The sequence below is a fragment of the Cherax quadricarinatus genome, chromosome 72, assembly GCF_038502225.1.
Source record: "Cherax quadricarinatus isolate ZL_2023a chromosome 72, ASM3850222v1, whole genome shotgun sequence".
NCBI lineage: Eukaryota > Metazoa > Arthropoda > Malacostraca > Decapoda > Parastacidae > Cherax > Cherax quadricarinatus.
The window spans coordinates 11,708,016-11,730,601 of record NC_091363.1 but is presented as its reverse complement, the minus strand read 5'-3'; the positions used below and the strand labels follow the sequence as shown (position 1 = coordinate 11,730,601).

Below are 22,586 nucleotides of genomic sequence, written 5' to 3'. Positions count from 1 at the left end.
TTGTGTACAGGGAAAGGAGGAATAATATCTTGTAGGAGTGAGGAAGAGCCAGTTGTGAGTGTGGGAGGGGAATTCGTAAGGCAGTGGGTAGAATGAGAGGGGGTAAGACAGCTGGGATTGATGGGATCAAGATAGAAATGTTAAAAGCAGGTGGGGATCTAGTTTCGGAGTGGTTGGTACTTTTATTTAATAAATGTATGGAGGAGGGTAAGGTACCTAAGGATTGGCACAGAGCATGTATAGTTCTTTTGTATGAAGGCAAAGGGGACAAAAGAGTGTGCAAAAATTATAGGTGAATAAGTCTGTCGAGTATATCTGGTAAAGTGTATGGTAGAGTTATCATTGAAAGAATTGTGAGTAAGGCAGAGAGTAGGATAGCAGATGACCAAGGAGGCTTTAGAATGGGTAGGGGGTGTGTAGACCAAGTGTTTACAGTAAAACATATAGGTGAACAGTACTTAGATAAGGGTAAAGAGGTTTTTGTGGCATTTATGGATTTGTAATAAAGTTGGTAGAATTACCGACAATATGTAAAGTAAAAGGACACAAGTGCAACTAATGTGACATTTTACTGTGGCAACGTTTTGCTCTCCAGGAGCTTGATAAAGCTCCTGGAGAGCGAAACGTTGCCACAATAATATGTCACGTTAGTTGCACTTGTGTCCTTTTACTTTACATTTATGGATTTGGGAAAGGCATGACAGGGTGGATAGGGGGGCAATGTGGAAGATGTTGCAAATGTATGGAATAGGAGGTAGGTCACTGAAAGCAATGAAGACTTTTTACAAGGATAGTGAGGCTCATGTTAGAGTATGTAGGAGAGAGGTAGATTATTTCCCAGTAAATGTAGGCCTTAGACAAGGATGTGTGATGTCACCATGGTTGTTCAATATATTTATAGATGGGGTTGTAAGAGAAGTGAATGCTTGGGTGTTGGCAAGAGGTGTGGGGTTAAAAGATAAGGAATCTAACACAAAGTGAGAGTTGTCACAGTGCTCTTTGCTGATGACACTGTGCTTTTGGGAGATTCTGAAGAGAAGTTGCAGAGGTTGGTGGATGAGTTTGGTAGGATATGTAAAAGAAGAAAATTAAAAGTAAATACTATAAGAAAGAGTACAGTTATAGTTCTGTACAAGCAACTATTACAAATTCTTGTGGCCATTAGCAACAGTATGGACAATAACAAAACAAGCATACCTGTATGGAACCCTCTTGTTTGAAGACTAAAAAGAGTGATGCAAACATCTTTACTAGTTCTGCCATCACTACAGCTAAGAGAGAAAAGGAAATACAATTTTATACAAATTTATTCATAATAAATATAGTTTCATACACTTACTTAATATGCATTACAATCTACCCAAATACACGCTTAAATAATTTACAGTTTGTGAATTCTAAAGAATCTGACAATAATTCTAACAATAACTACAATTTTCATCACTAACATTAACATTAAAATCAAACATTAACTTACCGGAAGAAGCAATGAACATGTCTCCAGGACGAGTGCGAGCATAACGCATGCTGAGGGCAACTGCAGAATTCTGCACTGTCAGAGTCACCAAACTCACATATTTAAGAACAGCTACTTGTGCTGGGGCAACAAATATAGTATGTTAGGTGAATGTTGATTATAACTTTCCTCACATACATGTAGATATAAATATACAGTGATCCCTCACTTAATGACCAAAATAGGACCCATACAGTGAAATGCTAAAGTTCTGGATCAGATTTAAAATTGTAGATGCAATAACTGATGTAACAGTTACATGGAATGACGTTCCTCAATCAACAATAAATGCAGGCTGGGGAAGTGTGTCTCCTAGTGTAGTGAATAATTGCATTGGTATTCCCTCAATAGATAGTCAGATCCAAGAAATTCTGAATCTGGCAAGGATAATGCCAGATGGGGGATCTGAAGATATGCTGGAAGAACCTGAACCTAGACAGACGATAGTATGGGATATACGCGAGATGCTGCATACTACTGGTAAAGCTTCAGACTTTTATGCTGAAAAGGACCATACCACATCTAGAAACACTGCTATGAAGTACCCTCTTTATGGTCAGCTATTTGAAGAAATGCTATTTAAAACAGCAGATTCATTACAGAACACTTTAAAAAATTCATTACTACAATCATCTACTAACAGCTGTACATCAACATCAGACAAGTTCAGCCATCCACCTTAGCCTAACAACCAAAATCATTCATGTGTGCACAAACAACCACAACCATCCACCTGAGCCCAACACCCACTATCATCCACCTTAGCCCAACACCCACTATCATCCACCTTAGCCCAACAACCCCTACCATCCAACTCAGCCCAACAAACCACTACCATCCACCTCAGCCTAACAAGAGCCATCTACCTTGGTCCAGTAGGGTGACACTAATCCTCTCCACATGTCAAGACCTACAAGCCTGACCAACCAGAATTTAAGGCAAGAAAAAATTATTTTAGGTATTCTTGTATTTTTTTCTTTTTGAAGTCCCAGGAGCTTAACCCTATTTTTCCCACAGAGAGAAATTTAAAAATAAAATAGTGCTGAGCTTGAGTGATTGCATAAGAGTGAATTTATACTTTACATAGCAACTTATTAGGGAAAATGGCATCATCACATAGCAGTGAATTCACACAAAGTGAAGCTGCATAATGTGAGTGAAACCCGTATTCTATTCTGAACTCTCTGTTTAGTATAATATAATTATAGCCATAATTTTTGAAGGGGTTGATCAGTAAGCCAGCAGAAGGCCTTGGTCAGATGACCAGAAGCTCCAGTTGTGGGTCATCACATGACTAAGACCCATGTCAGGAAACATTTGTCCTGTTTCCTGACAGACTTACCTAACCTACACTGTCTGTTTACTGATAACATTTTCATTAATTTTGTTGACCAATTCATTCAAAGAATTAGAATATCACCTAGCTGCAATGCTTTACCAAACTTAATATAAGCAGGCCAGAACTTGTCAACTGCCACCCACCCTTTTATAAAACACAACTGAATTACAATATTTACCCTCACTATACCTTTTCTGACTTTGATTTCCCTTTCTTTAGCCTAAGTAAATATTCATAGGAAATATCAATCATTCATAAACGTATATTCAAACCTCAGAATGTGTGTGGTTTGAAATCTGCACAATGTAATTATACATTTTTACTTATGGCCATCATCCATGGTTCTTCTTGGTGCCTCTTGCTTAGTGCACAACATTCTAAACTGGAAAACAACAACAGGTTATCATTCAAAATGAGTTCATTCTTTTGTATCAATGTCAATAAGAAGAAGATAAGAACTGTTATTATCAGTTTCTCATTTAAACACATTTGCTTTCATTCTCCTACTTTCTCTCTCTCCCCTTCCTTCACACAATTCTTTTCTCCTCTTCCTTACATATTCTCCTTGCCCTGCTCAAACTTTCAACTCTTCCCCACACATTCTCCCATTCTCTTCTTTTCCCACATATTCTTCCACTGTCTTCTTCCCCCATACATTCTCCCATTATCCTACTTTCTCTCGGGTCATGTACTTATACACCTATCTTGTAACTGTGATAAATGCATGCACATGACCATACAATTTAGTCAGTTAACCCTTAAACTGTCCAAACGTAGATCTACGTATTTTCAACATTTGAAAATACGTAAAAAAAGGTAGATCTACTTTTGAAGCACTACGCATGTGAACGTAAATTTGTTTGGACAGTTTAAGGGTTAAAGCTGGAAATAAATATTTGTAAAATTTCAATCATGATAAAAAATGAAAAAAAAGTGAAGTTTTTAGAAGAATTTAAAAATTAAAGAGCAATGCAAAATAAATGTTCAAAAAAAACCACTGCAACTTCAAATACTTGAGAATTGGATAACAGAGGTGTACTAACCGTTCTTGTCCACCCCCATGGCGCCCCGGTCTCCAGCTCTCCTACAACAAATTACCTGGTATAAGTGCTATATTATTATTACATTCATGGAGGAGTGCTAAACCCATAGGGGACATACAGAACATGGAAGGTACAGAAAACAGACTAACTGATACTTTTAGTGAAACAAACTAGAGATTCTATCAGTTTTATTAGTCATAGTTTTATTATTCTACCCACATTTATCTTGCAATCAAAAATTGATAGAGGTACATAATGGGTCCAAGGACTGGGCCCCAACATTTGTTAACTAAAGTTGTCAGTGATGAACTATTTACACATACATATACTCTAATGACTTTGGAATAATAGGAATGAGTTGTGTAAACAAGTCATAAATTCAATCACAAACAAATTACAGGCAGGTCCCACTTTACAGCATTTTGCTAATGCAGCAGTTTACAAGTCTACTCATTCTTCATTTATTCAAGACTTCCTACAATAAATATATTTACCACTCACTATAAATTAAGGATGAAAATATTTTAAGATAAGCAATGCGTGCACTGTATATGCATTTTTTTAGGCCAAGCTCTACTGCTCGCTTAATATATGATAGTGTAAACATATCAGGCATATACAGTGGTACCTCGAGTTTTGAACCGCTCCCAACACAATTATTTTGTAAGTGTATTTTTGTGGGTCTGAAACGGAGTAATCTAATTTACATTAATCCTTATGGGAACAAATTCGTTTGGTAACGGCACTCGAACAGCCTTCTGAAACAAATTAAGTTTGTAACTCGAGGTACCACCGTATATGGATTTGAAAGTGAAAAAAGCCTATGTTTCACTTTTACAGATTTTCAATTAACAGCAGTAGCCTGGAACCTAACCTGCTGTATGAGCGGAGCCTTTCTATACACTGTAGCTTATATGTGGGGTTATGAGTTATTTACAATGCCCATAAACACACATCTGTATAATAGAAGAGTGACTAAAAAAAAACTGTCTACAAGTATTTGCTAACTACAATAATCTAACCATAAACTTGATAGAATGAAAAATGTGAAAATCATATACGTATAGCATGTGATGAATATTTATAAAACTGCATTTATACACAGTATTTTTTAGAAGCAACAAATGATCCTTTAATACAATAATGTACCTTAAAAACAAATACACAGTGGACCCCCGGTATTCGATATTAATCCGTTCCCGAGAGCTCATCGTATGCCAAAATTATCGGAAGGCGAATTAAATTTTTTTATTTTATTATCACACTGGCCGATTCCCACCAAGGCAGGGTGGCCCGAAAAAGAAAAACTTTCACCATCATTCACTCCATCACTGTCTTGCCAGAAGGGTGCTTTACACTACAGTTTTTAAACTGCAACATTAACACCCCTCCTTCAGAGTGCAGGCACTGTACTTCCCATCTCCAGGACTCAAGTCCGGCCTGCCGGTTTCCCTGAACCCCTTCATAAATGTTACTTTGCTCACACTCCAACAGCACGTCAAGTATTAAAAACCATTTGTCTCCATTCACTCCTATCAAACACGCTCATGCATACCTGCTGGAAGTCCAAGCCCCTCGCACACAAAACCTCCTTTACCCCCTCTCTCCAACCTTTCCTAGGCCGACCCCTACCCCGCCTTCCTTCCACTCTTGAAGTCATTCTGTTTTCCCCATAAGAAATAATGGAAATCAAATTAATCCGTGCAAGACACCCAAAAGTATAAAAAAAAAAAATTACCACATGAAATATTAAGTTTAATGCACACAAACTGAAGAAGACATGCACAGTTTGTAGTACTCTACTAACAATAGAATACATGACACTTACCTTTAATGAAGATCTGGTGATGATTGATGGGAGGGGAGTGTGTTGAAGATGTTAATGTTTAGAAGGGGAATCCCCTTCCATTAGGACTTGAGATAGCAGGTCCTTTTCCAGGGTTACTTCCCTTCTTTTAATGCCACTAGGACCAGCTTGAGAGTCACTGGACCTCTGTTGCCGTTCCTTTAACCCGTAAACGGTCCAAATGTATATATACGTTTTTTCAACATTTGAATGTATGTAAAAAAAGTAGATCTTTTTGTTTTTCTACATTTGAAAATGTGTAAAAAAACTTTGATCTATTTTTTTTTTTGTTATATTCGAAAATATGTAAAAAAAACTTAGATCTACTTTTGTAGCACTACACATGTGAACGTAGATCTGCTTGGACCGTTTATGGGTTAAGATTTGTCTAAAATGGTCCATAACATTGTCATTGTAATAGTCACCAGCATGGCTTGCAATAGCTGTGTTAGGGAGATTTTCATCCATAAAAAGTTGCAGTTCAACCCACTTAGCACACATTTCCTTAATTTTTGAAGTAGGCACAATGAATTCCACAACTGGCAGAGGCTTCTCAGGTTAGCCCCAAACCCTTCAAAATCTTTCTTAATTTCCATATTAATTCTCACCCCTTTTTACCACAGGGTTGGCACTAGAAGTTTTCTTGGGGCCCATGGTGACTTATTTTGCAGAAACAACCACCAAAAACACTGTGATAATATGGAATGTACCGAATGTATGCTTAGATGCAAGCACACTGGCTGGCTTGTAAACACTGGCACTCACGTGGACGCGTCCCAAGCGAATCGCGTGTGGCAGGTTTTTTAAGGAGTGGCGAGGCAAAATTTTTGCGTTAAAATGTATCGAATACCGGATTTAACGTATACCGATGCCATCGAATACCGGGGGTCCACTGTACAATTTTGCAAATTGACTGTTGAGAAAAAGAAATTAGCACTAAAATATATTGGACCAGGGATCTTTTTTATAATAAAGAAATTTTTTCAGTCCAGTGAATATGTAAATAAGGCACAGTATGAGGTTTATGGCATTTACTGAGAAAACATTTCGTCCTCCAGGAGTTTATCAAATGACAAAGTCCCTGGTGTACAAAATATCTTAATAAAGACCATATATTGCCTGCTATTCTTATCCACATACATATCAGTATATTTTACCAATGAAGTACTATACTTTTCAGCCAAGCATATCTTTTCACCTTATTTGTTAGTGCTGAGTTATGGGTATTAATTGAGTAAATGTATAAAAGGTTTTATCTTCAATGTGTGTACAGTATTGGCACTGAACACAGGAAAATCATCATTAATAAGTAAGTAGAAACTGTTAATTGATGGCAGCAATGCAGCAAGTAATACATACTATATTATGGTATACAGTGTATATTTTATGTACAGTACAGTGGTACCCCGAGTTTTGTACAGCTCCCAACTCAAACAATTACGTAAGTGTATTATTGTAAGTGCATTTTTGGGGGTCTGAAACAGACTAATCTAATTTAAATTATTCCTTATGGGAACAAATTCGTTTGGTAACGGCACTCGAACAGCCTTCTGGAACGAATTATGGCCGAAACTCGGGGTACCACCGTATATTAATATAAAAAGAATAATTTATTTACATCTTGTTTATTTGAATAACTTAAAATTGTGAAATCTCATTTGTTATGATTTAAATTAACAATATCAAGTGATTTATTTATTGTCAGTATTGTACATATTTACTGCTAGGTGAACAGGAACGTAAGACTTGCCCACACACTTCAACTTGCCCTGAATAAAATAAATTTTCTTGGCTTGTAAGTCAAAGATGCTACCACTGGGCTACAAGGAAGCTAAACATGCTAACAGTGAGCTACAAGGAAGCTAAACATGCTAACAGTGAGCTACAAGGAAGCTAAACATGCTAACAGTGAGCTACAAGGAAGCTAAACATGCTACCAGTGAGCTCAATATGGGAGTTTTTGGCTCGAACTGTAGTAGCCTTTGCTCAGTAATTAAGCAAGTTTATCCAGGTATACACAATTATAGAATATCATGCATATTAACATATGTGAAGGAAGGCCCAGGGTTTAGTGAGTTTATTTAGGTACAGGTGCACATAAGTACAATTATCATACATATTAACATGTGTAAATTACCTAAGATAAACCCAAAAAAGTTTAAACATTAGGAGTGTTTCTTTACACCTGCTGCCCCACCAAGCAGTAAGTAGTAGATGCCTGGATGTTAGCTGATTGGTGTGGGTGGCATCCTGGGGAAAAGGAATAAGGGGGCCCCGATGGAAATAAGACAGACCCAATAGGTATTGTATTACAATAGGTATTGTATTACACACACACAAACACACACCATATAACAGGCCAAATGTCTATCGACATATGCCTTTGAAAACCGGTAACTACATTACTTCCCCCCCCATATAAAAAAAAATAAAAAAACATATGGGATGCTGTAAATCCCGGGACAATTATAATATTCTTTAGGAAACACTAAATCCACAGGGGTTATACATCGTGTGGAGGAGGTTATCTGGGTTGATCCAAGGAAGGGGAAGGGTAGCTCAAAATTCTTAGATCAAGAGCTCTTGTGACTCAAGGGACGCCCCCCCTGTGACACTGACCACGTCACTAACGCTTATAACTGTTATAATGGGGCTGGTAATTAAGTACACACCAGTAACGTGTGCTACGACACAGGTGAGAGGCTCAGGTGTGAAAAAGTTAAGTACCTGAGGCGTCAAATAAAGAAGTTTGTGGAGCAGGAACTCTGAGACGCCCGGGCCGGGTTGTTGACGTCAAGCAGACGGTTACACTGCCAACACTCTCACCTGCTGTCATCACTGGTTGATTCACTCCCAACACTCTCACCTGCTGTCATCACTGGTTGATTCACTGCCAACACTCTCACCTGCTGTCATCACTGGTTGATTCACTGCCAACACTCTCACCTGCTGTCATCACTGGTTGATTCACTGCCAACACTCTCACCTGCTGTCATCACTGGTTGATTCACTGCCAACACTCTCACCTGCTGTCATCACTGGTTGATTCACTGCCAACACTCTCACCTGCTGTCATCACTGGTTGATTCACTGCCAACACTCTCACCTGCTGTCATCACTGGTTGATTCACTGCCAACACTCTCACCTGCTGCTGTCATCACTGGTTGATTCACTTCCAACACTCTCACCTGCTGTCATCACTGGTTGATTCACTGCCAACACTCTCACCTGCTGTCATCACTGGTTGATTCACTCCCAACACTCTCACCTGCTGTCATCACTGGTTGATTCACTTCCAACACTCTCACCTACTGTCATCACTGGTTGATTCACTGCCAACACTCTCACCTGCTGTCATCACTGGTTGATTCACTCCCAACACTCTCACCTGCTGTCATCACTGGTTGATTCACTCCCAACACTCTCACCTGCTGTCATCACTGGTTGATTCACTCCCAACACTCTCACCTGCTGTCATCACTGGTTGATTCACTCCCAACACTCTCACCTGCTGTCATCACTGGTTGATTCACTTCCAACACTCTCACCTGCTGTCATCACTGGCTGATTCACTCCCAACACTCTCACCTGCTGTCATCACTGGTTGATTCACTCCCAACACTCTCACCTGCTGTCATCACTGGTTGATTCACTCCCAACACACTCACCTGCTGTCATCACTGGTTGATTCACTCCCAACACTCTCACCTGCTGTCATCACTGGTTGATTCACTCCCAACACTCTCACCTGCTGTCATCACTGGTTGATTCACTCCCAACACTCTCACCTGCTGTCATCACTGGTTGATTCACTCCCAACACTCTCACCTGCTGTCATCACTGGTTGATTCACTCCCAACACTCGCACACCTGCTGTCATCACTGGTTGATTCACTCCCAACACTCGCACACCTGCTGTCATCACTGGTTGATTCACTCCCAACACTCGCACACCTGCTGTCATCACTGATGATTGATTCACTCTCAACACACATACCTGCTGCCATCACTGGTTAATTCACTCTCAACACACACCTGCTGCCATCACTGGTTAATTCACTCTCAACACACACACCTGCTGCCATCACTGGTTAATTCACTCTCAACACACACACCTGCTGCCATCACTGGTTAATTTACTCTCAACACACACACCTGCTGCCATCACTGGTTAATTCACTCTCAACACACACACACCTGCTGCCATCACTGGTTAATTCACTCTCAACACACACACCTGCTGCCATCACTGGTTAATTCACTCTCAACACACATACCTGCTGCCATCACTGGTTAATTCACTCTCAACACACACACCTGCTGCCATCACTGGTTAATTCACTCTCAACACATACCTGCTGCCATCACTGGTTAATTCACTCTCAACACACACACCTGCTGCCATCACTGGTTAATTCACTCTTAACACACACCTGCTGCCATCACTGGTCGATTCATTCCTAACACACCTGCTGCCATCACTAAGTCACACATACCTGCTGCCATCGATGTCTGATTCACTCCCAAAACACACCTGCTGCCATCACTGATTCACTGCCAACATATATACATACATACACACACACATTATATATATATATATATATATATATATATATATATATATATATATATATATATATATATATATATAGAGAGAGAGAGAGAGAGAGAGAGAGAGAGAGAGAGAGAGACAGAGAGAGAGACAGAGAGAGAGACAGAGACAGAGAGAGCAGAGAGAGAGAGAGAGAGAGAGAGAGAGAGAGAGAGAGAGAGAGAGGGACTAAAAGACAGCAAGAGACAGAGAGAGAGAGACAGAGAGAGAGAGAGAGAGAGACAGAGAGAGAGACAGAGAGAGAGAGAGAGAGAGACAGAGAGAGACAGAGAGAGACAGAGAGAGAGACAGAGAGAGACAGAGAGAGAGACAGAGAGAGAGACAGAGAGAGAGACAGAGAGAGAGACAGAGAGAGAGACAGAGACAGAGAGAGAGAGACAGAGAGAGAGAGACAGAGAGAGACAGAGAGAGAGACAGAGAGAGAGAGAGAGACAGAGAGACAGAGAGAGAGACAGAGAGACAGAGAGAGAGACAGAGAGAGAGAGAGACAGAGAGAGAGAGAGAGAGAGAGAGAGAGAGAGAGAGAGAGAGAGAGAGAGAGAGACAGAGAGAGAGAGAGAGACAGAGAGAGAGAGAGAGAGAGAGAGAGAGACCTAGCATACATACAGGTCTTAGGGAAGCTCTCATACTGCAACCGACACCTGCCAGGCAGGTGTGCATTTGGGACCTGGCACTAGTGGATTTTTTTCAATATCTCTACGTACTGGAAAATATTTGGAGATTTGTGACCGAAAAAGTTAAGAAAAAGTTAGGTATGATATAAATGCATAAAATGATATAGTTGAAGTTTTGGCCGTAAAGATCGAGACCCAAAACCTGGTCATTGTGGTTGTATTCAAGCCTCCGGATGCAACTTCCCAACAATTTCAGGAACAGCTTTTGAAAACAGACCTGTCTGGAAAATCTTCTAGCTCCTGCCCCAAAAATCTTGCTCCGGAGATTATTTCAACCTAAGGCTAGGTACCTAAAATGGAAGTATGTAGCAGAGATAACCCCAGGTGGCAGCTCAGATGAAAACGCGCGCGCGCATGCACACACACACACACACACACACACACACACACACACACACACACACACACACACACACACACACACACACGAGCTTTTAAATCTTTGCACCAAATTCACCTTCAACCAGCAAATAATAGAGCCAACAGGATAGGAAAATGTACTGAACCTCAGCTTCACCAACAATGATGATCTGATGCGAAATATTACAATATCAAAAACAATATACTCAGATCACAACATAATAGAGGTTCAGACATGTATGCGCGGAGCCCCAGACAGTCAAAATGTGATCAAGTCACGAGGGAGCCTTCATAAATTCAACTTTAGTAACAAAAACATAACGCGGGACCAAGTAACCAGGTCTTAAATCATATAAACTGGGAAGATATCCTAAGCAACACGGATCCAAACCTATGTCTAGAACAAATTAACTCTGTGCCACTCAAGGTATACTCAAGGTATATTCCTTTAAGGAAAAGGAAAAGAAGATGTAAACTAGAAAGAGAAAGGCGCTCCCTATACAGGCAAAGGGAAAGAATAACAGAGCGTCTAAAAGAGGCCAATATATCTGTAATACGAAGGGAGGCACTGGTCAGAGATATAGCAAACATCGAGCTTTAGCTAAAGTAATCTTACAGGAGTCGAGAAATGCGGGAAGAACTAAAAGCCATAAATGAAATTGCAAGAAACTTAAAGTATTTCTTTTCTTATGCCAAATCTAAATCAAGAACAATATACAGTATTAGGCCCCTACTTAGACGAGATGGGTCCTACATAGATGACACAAGGAAATGAGTGAGCTACTCAAGTCCAAAATTGACTGTTTTTAGCGAGCCGCTAACCAGAGTCGAAGACCTAAATGAATTTTATGAGAGGCAGAATTTGTTAGACTCAAACCTATCCGATATTATCCTTACGCCAAATGACTTCGAAAAGGCGATCAGTGACATGTCCATGCACCCTCCCCCAGACCCAGACTCATGGACATCTGTGTTCATCGAGAACTGCAAAAAAAACCCTATCATGTGCTTTTAACATCCAATGGAGAGGGAGCATGGACACAAAGGTCGTCTCACAGCTGCTAAAAACAACAGACACAGCCCCACTCCACAAAGGGGGCAGTAAGCAATAGCAAAGAACTACAGACCGATAGCATTAACATTCCATATCATGAAAATCTTTGAAAGGGTTCTAACAAGCAAGATCACCGCTCATCTAGATACCCATCAGTTACACAACCCAGTGCAACACGTTTAGAGCAGGTCGCTCCTGCCTGCCCAACTACTGGACCATTATGACAAGGTCCTGGATGCTCTAGAAGACAGACAAAACGCAGATGTAGTGTACACAGACTTTGACAAGTGTGACCATGGTGTTATAGCGCATAAAATGCGTAATAAAGGAATAATAGGAAAAGTTGGTAAATGGATCTCTAATTTCCTAACAAATAAAACACAGTAGTAGTAAAGTCTGAGGCGGCTACTGTGAAAAGTTGTTCCACGAGGCACAGTACTCGCTCCCATTCTGTTCCTCATTCTCATATCTGACAGACAGGGATGTAAGCCACATCACCGTGTCTTCCTTTGCAGATGACACCCGAATTTGAAGACACTGCAAGACTTCAGGCGGTCATCAACCAAATCTTTAAACGGGCCGCAGACAACAATATGAAGTTCAATGATGAGAATTTTCAATTACTACGATATGAGAAACGTGAGGAAATTAAAACTATATCGGAGTATAAAGCAAATTCCAACCACATTATAAGCGGGAAAACTAATGTAAAAGACCTGGGAGTGATAATGTCAGAGGAGCTCACTTTCAAAGACCACACAACATTCAATCAATCGCATCTGCTAGAAAAATGACAGGATGGATAATGAGAACCTTCAAAACTAGGGATGCCAAGCGCATGATGACACTTTTCAGGTCGTTTGGTCTATCAAGGCTGGAATATTGATGCACACTAACAGCACCTTTCAAGGCAGGTGAAAATGCTGACCCAGAAAATGTACAGAGAACCTTCACGGCACACATAACTGATAAAACACCTTAATTACTGGGAACGCTTCAAGTTCCTCAACCTGCACTCCCTAGAACGCAGGCGGGAGAGATACATGATTATATACACTTGGAAAATCTTAGTGGAATTAGTACCAAACTTGCACACGAAAATTACTCTCTATGAAAGCAAAAGACTCGGCAGACGATGCAACATCCCCTCAATGGAAAGCAGGGGTGCCATTAGCACGATAAGAGAACACAATAAGTGTCAGGGGCCCAATGCTGTTCAACTGCCTCCCAGTTTACATAAGGACTACCAACAGACTCCTGTCTGTAGTTCGTACGTAGGGTTGCGTGCGGCCAACAGTAACAGCCTGGTTGATCAGGCCCTTATCCACCATGAGGTCTGGTCACAGACCAGACTGCGGGGGCGTTGAACCCCGAAACCCTCTCTAGGTATACGCCAGGTATTGATGTAAGTACTGAGACTAGAGCATTTTGTATCATAACACAATATTGATGTAGGTACTGACAGAATTCATCTTGTAAACAGACAACGTAAACTTACGGTATTGATAAATACAGTACAATACTGAAAATGTATTTTCTCTTTCCTGTGATTTTCTTATATTTTCTTTTCTCTAGCTTACTTATTGTAAGAATACAGTATATAATACATGTACAAAATACGTGTTAATAGACTGTTTATGTTATTGGTAAGACTTCTGGTCAATAGTAAGACAATATTAGTTAAGTTTTAGAGGATTTACGACTACGCGGGGGTCGGTGCCCCCAACCCCACAGCGTTGCTCAAGGGTCAACTAATATATATATATATATATATATATATATATATATATATATATATATATATATCACATGTAAACCACCAGTGAAGAATACTTTAATCCTTTTTATAAGGATTAAAGAAAATTTTAAGTGTAAGAATATATAGACTATAGACTATATATAGAATATATAGTTATAACCCCCCCCCCCTTGACAAATTCACTACTACTTTCCGTGTATACTTATCAAGAGAGATATGCTCTCAGAATGCGTAATACATTGTGATAAGATAAACCTTACTCATCAAATATGCGCAATATTTTATAGTGCTACGAATCTGTACAAAGGTTCTAAGGTGACATATACTGGTGATGTTAAAGGTCTGTCTTAATGCCAGAGGCGACGCTGGAATTTTTATACATGTGGGTAGCTTGGGGGTGTGGCTGTCTGGTTGGAAGGAAGATTTAGGAGACTTTTGTTTTGAAAGTGCGGTATTATTGCCAGTTTTATTTGGGGAAGCTTTGGGAGCTGAAGGGGTATATGGGGAGGATGGGGGGGCTGAAGTTTAATAACTTAATTATACACTTTATACCTATCTTATGGGCGGTAGTTAAATTATTATAATAAAAAAAGAAGCGCTAAGCCACAAGGGCTATACAGCGCTGCAGGGTAGGGAAGGGAGGGAGGGTATCGGGCGGCAGAAGGGAGGAGGGATGATCAGTAGGTTACAGAAAACAGCGGGGCAGGGGATAGTGCGGGGGTAGAGGGTAGCAAGAGATTGAGGTAAAAAGGGCTGAAGGTATCATCAGAGTTTGTGGAGCAAGTCAGTTGTTGTCAAAAAGTTAATGAGTCCGGATGAAAGGTGGGTCCATCAGCGAGAAGGGAAGGTAAAGAGAGAGTAGTAGAGCGGAGACAACGTTGGAGGTAAATTCTGCGTGCTCGTTGATAAATTGGGCAGTCTAACAGAATGTGGCTGACCGATAATGGAACCTGACAATGCTCACAGAGAGGAGCAGGGAGCCTCTCCATGAGATGTCCATGAGAAAGACGAGTATGGCCAATGCGAAGGCGGGAGAGAGTAGTCTCCCAACCTCGACACTGGCGACAAGAAGACGGCCAGTAACCTATACTCGGTTTAATAGAACAAAGTTTGTTATTGAGCAGAGTAGACCAATGCTGTTGCCAGCAGGTGCGAAGGTGGATAGCTATTACAGCAAAACAGTCTGGAAATGGAACACCTCTATATGAAATTGGTAGGTCATGTACTGCTGACCGTGCAGCAGTGTCTGCCTGTTCATTGCCCTGTACATCAACATGACCAGGGACCCAACAAAAAACATCTTTATGCTTGGTAGAGATACGGTGTAGCCAAAATTGGATACGGAGAACTAGGGGGTGAGGTGTATCAAATTTCCGTATAGCCTGTAGAGCACTAAGGGAGTCTGAGACAACCACAAATGATAACACAGGCATAGATGCGATACGAATAAGTGCTGCAAGAATGACATACAATTCAGCAGTAAAAATGCTAGCCAAAGATAGTAAATGTCCTTGCACAGTGGTGTCCGGAAACACTACTGCAAATCCAACGCCATCAGAAGATTTAGAGCCATCTGTGTACACGGCGATGGCATGAGAATGAGTGTGGAAGTGGTCAAGAAAAAGAGAGCAGGAAGCCACCGTAGGCAGTTGGGCTTTCGAGCAAGGGAGTGAGAAAGAACAGACCCGAACAGCTGGAACTTCCCAGGGGGGTAGGGAAAAGTGAGATGCTACATGAACACAAAGGCGGTAACTGAAGGGAAGACAAGAGCGAATGTAGGCGAAGAGAGAAGGGACGGAGCAAACAGGGGTGGCGAACAAATAATGTCTACTTATATCAGTGACCATTCTATAAATGGAAGGATTGCGGAGATCGTGAGAGCGAACATAGTAGCGAAGGCAATGGTCATCACGGCGCTGCTGCCGCAGCAGCAGCAAGCAGCAACAAGGCTGCTCCTATATCTTGTCGTCCCCTGGGCCTATCCGAACTCCAGTGATGGCCATATTTGCAAGTACTGCTGCAACAACATGCAAGTAACCTATAGTGACATAAAAACTGACGGTGACGACAACGAAACGGACTAAATATGACAAAAGAGGGACCAGCATTCAAGTACCAGACCTGCTGCCAGACGTGAACCAGACATGAGACGTTTTCCACTACAATGAAATAACTGACCTCCATATCAACTGCACCAGTGTTCAACGGGAAGACAACATGGCAGAAAACCTGATCAACTAAATCTCCAAGGAAATGACAGGTCTGTAGGACTTTTTTCTTCAGTGCCAAACGAGGGAAAGAATTGAGCCTTTAAACATGGCTGACAGGCATCCAAACAGCAGCTACTGCCAGACGTACAACTAGCGAAATGAAATTCTCATCTTTACTGACGTTCATCTGTTGACAGTAGCATCATATCTGTACCACCATCATATCACCTGTACCAGTGCTAACGAGAGGGAAACACAGGAGACATCGTCAAATCAACAGTACAAAACTCCAAGGTTATAGGACGGTTATCCCTCAGTGCCAGTCGTGAGAAAGAAGTGAATAGTTAAATAGTCAAGGTTAATGTTTTAGTAGCTGACCTATATTCAGCTGACTAGTGTACAGTGAGAGAATCATAGCAGAAAAAGCCAAATATATCTATAAGCTCAAGGAAAGTCAGGTTGTAGGTGGCGTTACTCCCCTCAGTGTTTTAAAAATGGCTGAGTCAGCAGAACAGGTCAGGAGACAACAACACGACACAACCCCCGATAAATGGAATTGAGGGTGATTTGGAAGGATAAAACCATTGATTAAACCTTTCTGGTCTACCAGAATGGAAAGGAGTTAGAAGTTAATTGGTGAAGCCAGACTGTGAAGTGAGGTGGGAAGGGGAGTGGGTAATAAGGGGTTAACTGTAAGGGGTTTGTGAAGTTAAGGGAAAAGTGAGCAGTGAAGAGGGTTTTGAAGAGGAAATTTTACTAGTAATTCAGTGTGATTGCTAAAGCAGATACTAAGTGTACTAGGGACGGGAAAAGAGAAATAAATATTATTGTATATGAGTAAAAGAGCGAAGAGTGAAAATGGCAGGCATTAGGGGGGTACAGGCTGCCATAATTATATTTATCTTTCTTCTTCAATTCCATGAAGAAAGAAATCAGTCATGGGGGCTGGAAAAGGTGAATGGAGTAACAGCGCCCTGGACAGTAAAAGCCCAACAGTTGCCATCCTACCAGAAAAGTAAATGTCACTATCGCCGCAAGGTATGGCAACACCGCATACCCAAACAAAAACAGTGGCACACTGTTAAGTGGTGATATCCAAATTAATCCAGGAAATCAAACTATTGTGCAGAGGCAAAACAGACAGATAAATGACGGCGATAATGACGGTCTAGTAGCTAGGAATGATAACCTTAACTCCATATGTAATGCATACATAGGTCAATGTGAGACAATACAGCCATTATTATCTCAAACACTACCAAACAGGTGCATACACTGTACTAAAGTACGCATGAAAAACAGAAAAGGCACCTTATGTAAAATGTGTAAGGGGTGGGTGCATGATGGATGTATGTACAATTATAGCAACGGTGCCAGAATTCATTTTGTTTGTAACAAATGCACTTTGGCAGTTACCCTTTAGCAATGATGACATTGATTTACCTAATTCTAATACAAATGACCCATTGCCCTATATTGATGATTATGATTGTTTTATGAAAACAGGCCTTCACTTTATTCATGTCAATGCAAGATCACTTCTTCCTAAATTGGCAGAGATTAGGATTCTAGCTAACAAAATTAGGGCGGCAGTTATAACCATCTCTGAATCCTGGTTGGATGATACTGTGACTGATGACGAGGTCAAAATAGAAGGTTACAATATAAAACGCTTAGATAGGAACAGAAAGGGTGGTGGAGTATGTGCCTACATTAGAAATGACTTAGCCTACAACCCAAGACCTGATTTAAATAATAAACTGGAGATGCTATGGTTTGAAGTGCTGCTTCCCAAGACCAAACCCATCTTAGAAGGAACTAGTTACCGCCCTCCTACCCAGGACCAGTTCTTAGAAGACTTTTCCAGAGTCTTGTCCGGAGTTGAAAACAATTGCGAGACAATAATACTGGGCGACTTCAATATCTGTTTTCAGCAGCAAAATAACGGGCTATGCAAAAGGTATAAGCAAATTCTAGGATTAAATAGCTACACTCAACTAATTAATACACCAACCCGGATCACACAGTTCTCAGCCACCCTAATTGACCACATACTTTGTAACCGCTCTGAGAACATTAGTCAGTCAGTCGTCATTACCACAGGTCTTAGTGATCATTTCATTATTTACTGCACCAGGAAAATCACTAGGGATAGGATAGGCCTACACAGGACAATAAAAATGAGGTCAACTAGAAACTACTGGTAAATAGGCTACACAATTGTGACTGGACAGAGATAAGTTGCACGGACGTAAACGATGCCTGGGAAAAATTCAAAACAATGTTCACTACCATCCTTGATAATATTGCACCAGTTAAAGAGGTTAGGATTAAACGAAGAACTGAACCCTGGATGGCTACCGAGATATTAGATATGAAATTCAGAGACCAGCTGCTAAAAAGATTTAAAGCAAACAGACAGGATATTGCAGCACTAAATGAATTCCAAAGGGTGAGGAACAGAGTACAGAGACTTATAAAAGGAGCAAAGGCAAAGCACTATTGCTCAAAAATTGAAGAGTATAAGCATAACCCCAGAAAGCTCTGGCAACAACTAAAACAGATGGGGTATAGCCATAAGCCAGTAGATAGGTCTCACATAGTACTCACTATCGATAATGAGGTATGCCACGAAACATCTAAGGTGGCAAATTGCTTTAATTCCTACTACACATCTGTTGCATCAACACTAGTAAGTAAACTACCAGCTGCATCAAATACCTTTAACACAGACTCTGATAAGTTTCAAACATACTATACCAATAAAGGGGTAACCCCAAACACTTGTCAACTAGTAAGTGTATCTCATGACTTCATTCAAAAAGAACTAAGCAGGTTAAACCCAACTAAGAGCACAGGCCCTGATAACATCCCGTCTAAGTTCCTAAAAGATGGTGCTTCTGAACTGTCAATCCCTATTGCTCACATAATAAATCTATCAATCACCACTAATACCGTACCGGAGGGGTTCAAGGAGGCCAGAGTTACTCCTATCTTCAAGAAAAATAATAGGTCTGATGTAAGCAACTATAGGTCTGTTAGTATACTCAGTATATCTAAAATTCTGGAGAAGGCGGTGTATTCTCAAGTAGTTTAGTACCTTAATGACAACAGCATTCTCCATAGCTATCAATCGGGCTTTAGAAGATCCTACTCAACCGACACCTCTCTTATTAATCTGATGGATTACCTGAGAACTGAAATGTCAAAGGGGAACCTCATAGGTATGGTAACCTTAGACCTGCAAAAGGCCTTCGATACTGTCAACCATAATATATTATGTAAGAAACTTCAAGCTATCGGTATAGGTTCTGTAGACTGGCTTAAGTCCTACCTTAGCAACAGGAGACAAATTGTCAAAATCAACAAAACGGAATCAGAACCCCTGCCGATAACATGTGGAGTTCCCCAAGGTAGTATTCTGGGTCCCTTATTATTCTTATGTTATATCAATGATATGCCTATCAGTGTCAAGTGCAAACTCCTACTGTATGCAGATGACAGTGCTCTGTTTGTGACAGGTAAAGACCCACAAGATATTGCTAATGTTTTAACACTGGAACTGGAGTCCTGCAGCAAATGGTTAGTAGACAACAAACTGTCATTACACCTAGGGAAAACTGAAGCCATTCTCTTTGGCACGAAACATAAACTGAGAAGGGTAAATAATTTTAATGTTCAGTGTAATGGGGAGCCCATCACTTTGGTTTCATCAGTAAAATACCTGGGAATCCCCTTTGGCCCATGCATGTCAGGAGAATTGATAGGGAACAGTGTAGTAAAGAAAGCGAATGCCAGACTGAAGTTCCTGTATAGACAAGCACAGTGTCTACCTACTGAGGCTCGCAGGACCCTGTGTCTAGCCCTTATACAATGCCATATGGATTACGCTTGCTTTTCATGGTATTCTGCCTTGACAAAAAAACTGAAAGATAGACTGCAAATCACCCAGAACAAAATCGTAAGATTCATCCTGGGGCTGGGACCAAGAGAACATGTAGGCCATGATGAATTACAGCAGTTGGATATGCTGAATGTTGAAGACAGAGTAAAACAACTGAAGCTAAATCATGTTTATAAAATTGCTCAGTGTCAAGAATATCTTGCTGTCAATTTTGTCAAGGTTGGGAACCAAAGCAATCATAGTACTAGGGGGAGAGAGCACAACTTTGTAGTACCCACAGTCATTGGCCAGGCTTCAAACACCTTTTATTGTACAGCAATACAGGAATGGAACAGACTACCCGCACATGTCAAAGCCAGTCATAGCATGAACCAGTTCAAGAAGAGTGCCAAAAGGTGTCTGATGAATGTAGCTACAGAAAGGGAGGGGAATGATTTTCTATTTTTTAGCTAACATACGTGTAAATTTTACCTTATTCCTAGTAATGACCCTCGTATTGTAGATAGTCTTAATGACCCTCGTGTAGTAGATAGTCTTTGTAGTATGATAATAAGATGTTATCTTCATTGTAGAATAATGAGAAAATATTATAACCTTTATGATGATAAATTAGACACATGTGCAACTCTTGGGTATCTTTATTGAGGAAACGTTTCGCCACACAGTGGCTTCATCAGTCCATACGTAGGAGAAACTTGAAGAACAGGAGGAGAATGAGGTAATCAGTCCCTTAACCTTGAGTCGATGTGTTCAGTCCATCAATCTTGAATAGAATACGGCATATGAGCGGAGCAGCAGCTTATAAACCGTATGGCAGGAGAGGTGCAGCAGTCTTAGGTGGTGTCACATGTGTCTAATTTATCAACATGTCGGTTCTCTGAACCATTCACCTACATTATAACCTTTATATTATAATAATAAGGTAAAAGGACCCCAATGGAAATAAGTCACTCTGTCTGACTTTTTTGGGTTATCCTAGGTTCTCTACACATATGCTGCTATGTATGATAATTCTATGTAACTGTATTTGTGTATACCTGAATAAACTTACTTAATCAGACAAGGATGGAACATTCGCTTCTGCATAGAGGCTCTCAACAGGGGAAGAGCGAAAAACACCAAGGCATAAATGTAATCCTTGGTGATGGATGGGGTTAAGGCTAGAGAGAGTAGCAGGAGAGGCCGCTGAATAGATCCGGTCACCATAATAGTTTCGATAAAATGAGGGCTGAATGTAGGCGAAGGCGAGTTCGACGATCAGCTCCCCATGAAAGATGAGAAAGGGTTTTAAGGTGGTTCAGCCGGCTGTGACAAGTTGCCTTCAGAGAGGTAATGTGAGGATTCCAGGATAACCTACGGTCAAAGAGAAGTGGGATGAATTGTAAAGGACCTGCCGAGCATGGGCCAACAGGCCTGCTGCAGTGATCATCCTTTCTTATGTTATGTTCTTAAACCTGACTATCACATTTAGGGATACGTGAGCCACAGAGGTACCAAGGATGATCGGAGATGACAGAGCATCTAGTGAAAGTAATTTGGCGAGTTTTAGTACTGGAAAATTTAAACCCATGCGTGGTGGCCCAGTGGGAAACACGGTTGACGGCATGCTGCAGAGAAACTAACGAGGTGACAGTCAGCGCCTGATAAAAATGATGAACTGGCCGAGTTCGAGAGGGAGTAGATTACAATCTTGGCTTGTCAGTTAGCAGTTTGAGAACGTTAAAAGAAAAGAACTTCAACTGAACTTTATTGACTTAAGACTGAGGGAGACAGACTCCAGTCAGTCCATCTATCACTATTCTATCATGCAGGAGGAGCCACGTGTCTATGGTGCATCCAACAAAATAAGCCGACTCTTGGATGTCACTACCGCCCGGCTCCGGCTGTGTTACGAATATCTGACAGGTTAAATCTCCACCACCAGATGTAGACCAAACGAAATGTAAACTTTGCCAGAGGGACTAATGTCACACCTTGCGTCATTATGCACTGGAGTGTTATAAAATGAATGAGTTTGGAGAAAACTCACTCAGAAATGTTCAAGAAATGTCGAAGTATTTAATGCACAGTGGTATATTACAAACAATTCTGGAAGAATACCCTGGCTTTCCTCACTGTAAGTAAAGCTAATATTTGTATTAATAACTTATGACAATTGTGATCAGGTGTGGACGTGTGAATGGTTCATTACCTACGTATCTTGTTCGGCTATCAAAACTTTGTAACAGTCCCTGGACTCATTATGTACCTGTGTAATGTTGAGGT

At 40.7% G+C, this 22,586-nt stretch overlaps 1 protein-coding gene across 10 annotated transcripts in view; it reads right to left on the bottom strand.

Annotated features, from left to right (window-relative positions):
* Ugalt (UDP-galactose transporter) overlaps positions 1–8,589 on the bottom strand; it is a 41,027-nt gene extending 32,438 nt beyond the window's left edge. Inside the window, exons 1-5 of one of the 10 annotated variants that reach the window (XM_070100431.1) lie at positions 8,472–8,558; positions 3,899–3,939; positions 3,128–3,237; positions 1,478–1,597; positions 1,198–1,271 (exon numbers count right to left, since the gene is read on the bottom strand). In XM_070100431.1, the coding sequence (XP_069956532.1) occupies positions 1,198–1,271; positions 1,478–1,526 (123 nt within the window). In that variant the 5' untranslated portion in view covers positions 1,527–1,597; positions 3,128–3,237; positions 3,899–3,939; positions 8,472–8,558. Of the gene's footprint in view, positions 1–1,197; positions 1,272–1,477; positions 1,598–3,127; positions 3,238–3,898; positions 3,954–7,881; positions 8,182–8,471 lie in introns of those variants that run through there. The other 9 variants (XM_070100429.1, XM_070100430.1, XM_070100432.1 and 6 more) reach the window with 9 other exon arrangements.
* Between the last annotated feature and the right edge of the window lie 13,997 nt (positions 8,590–22,586).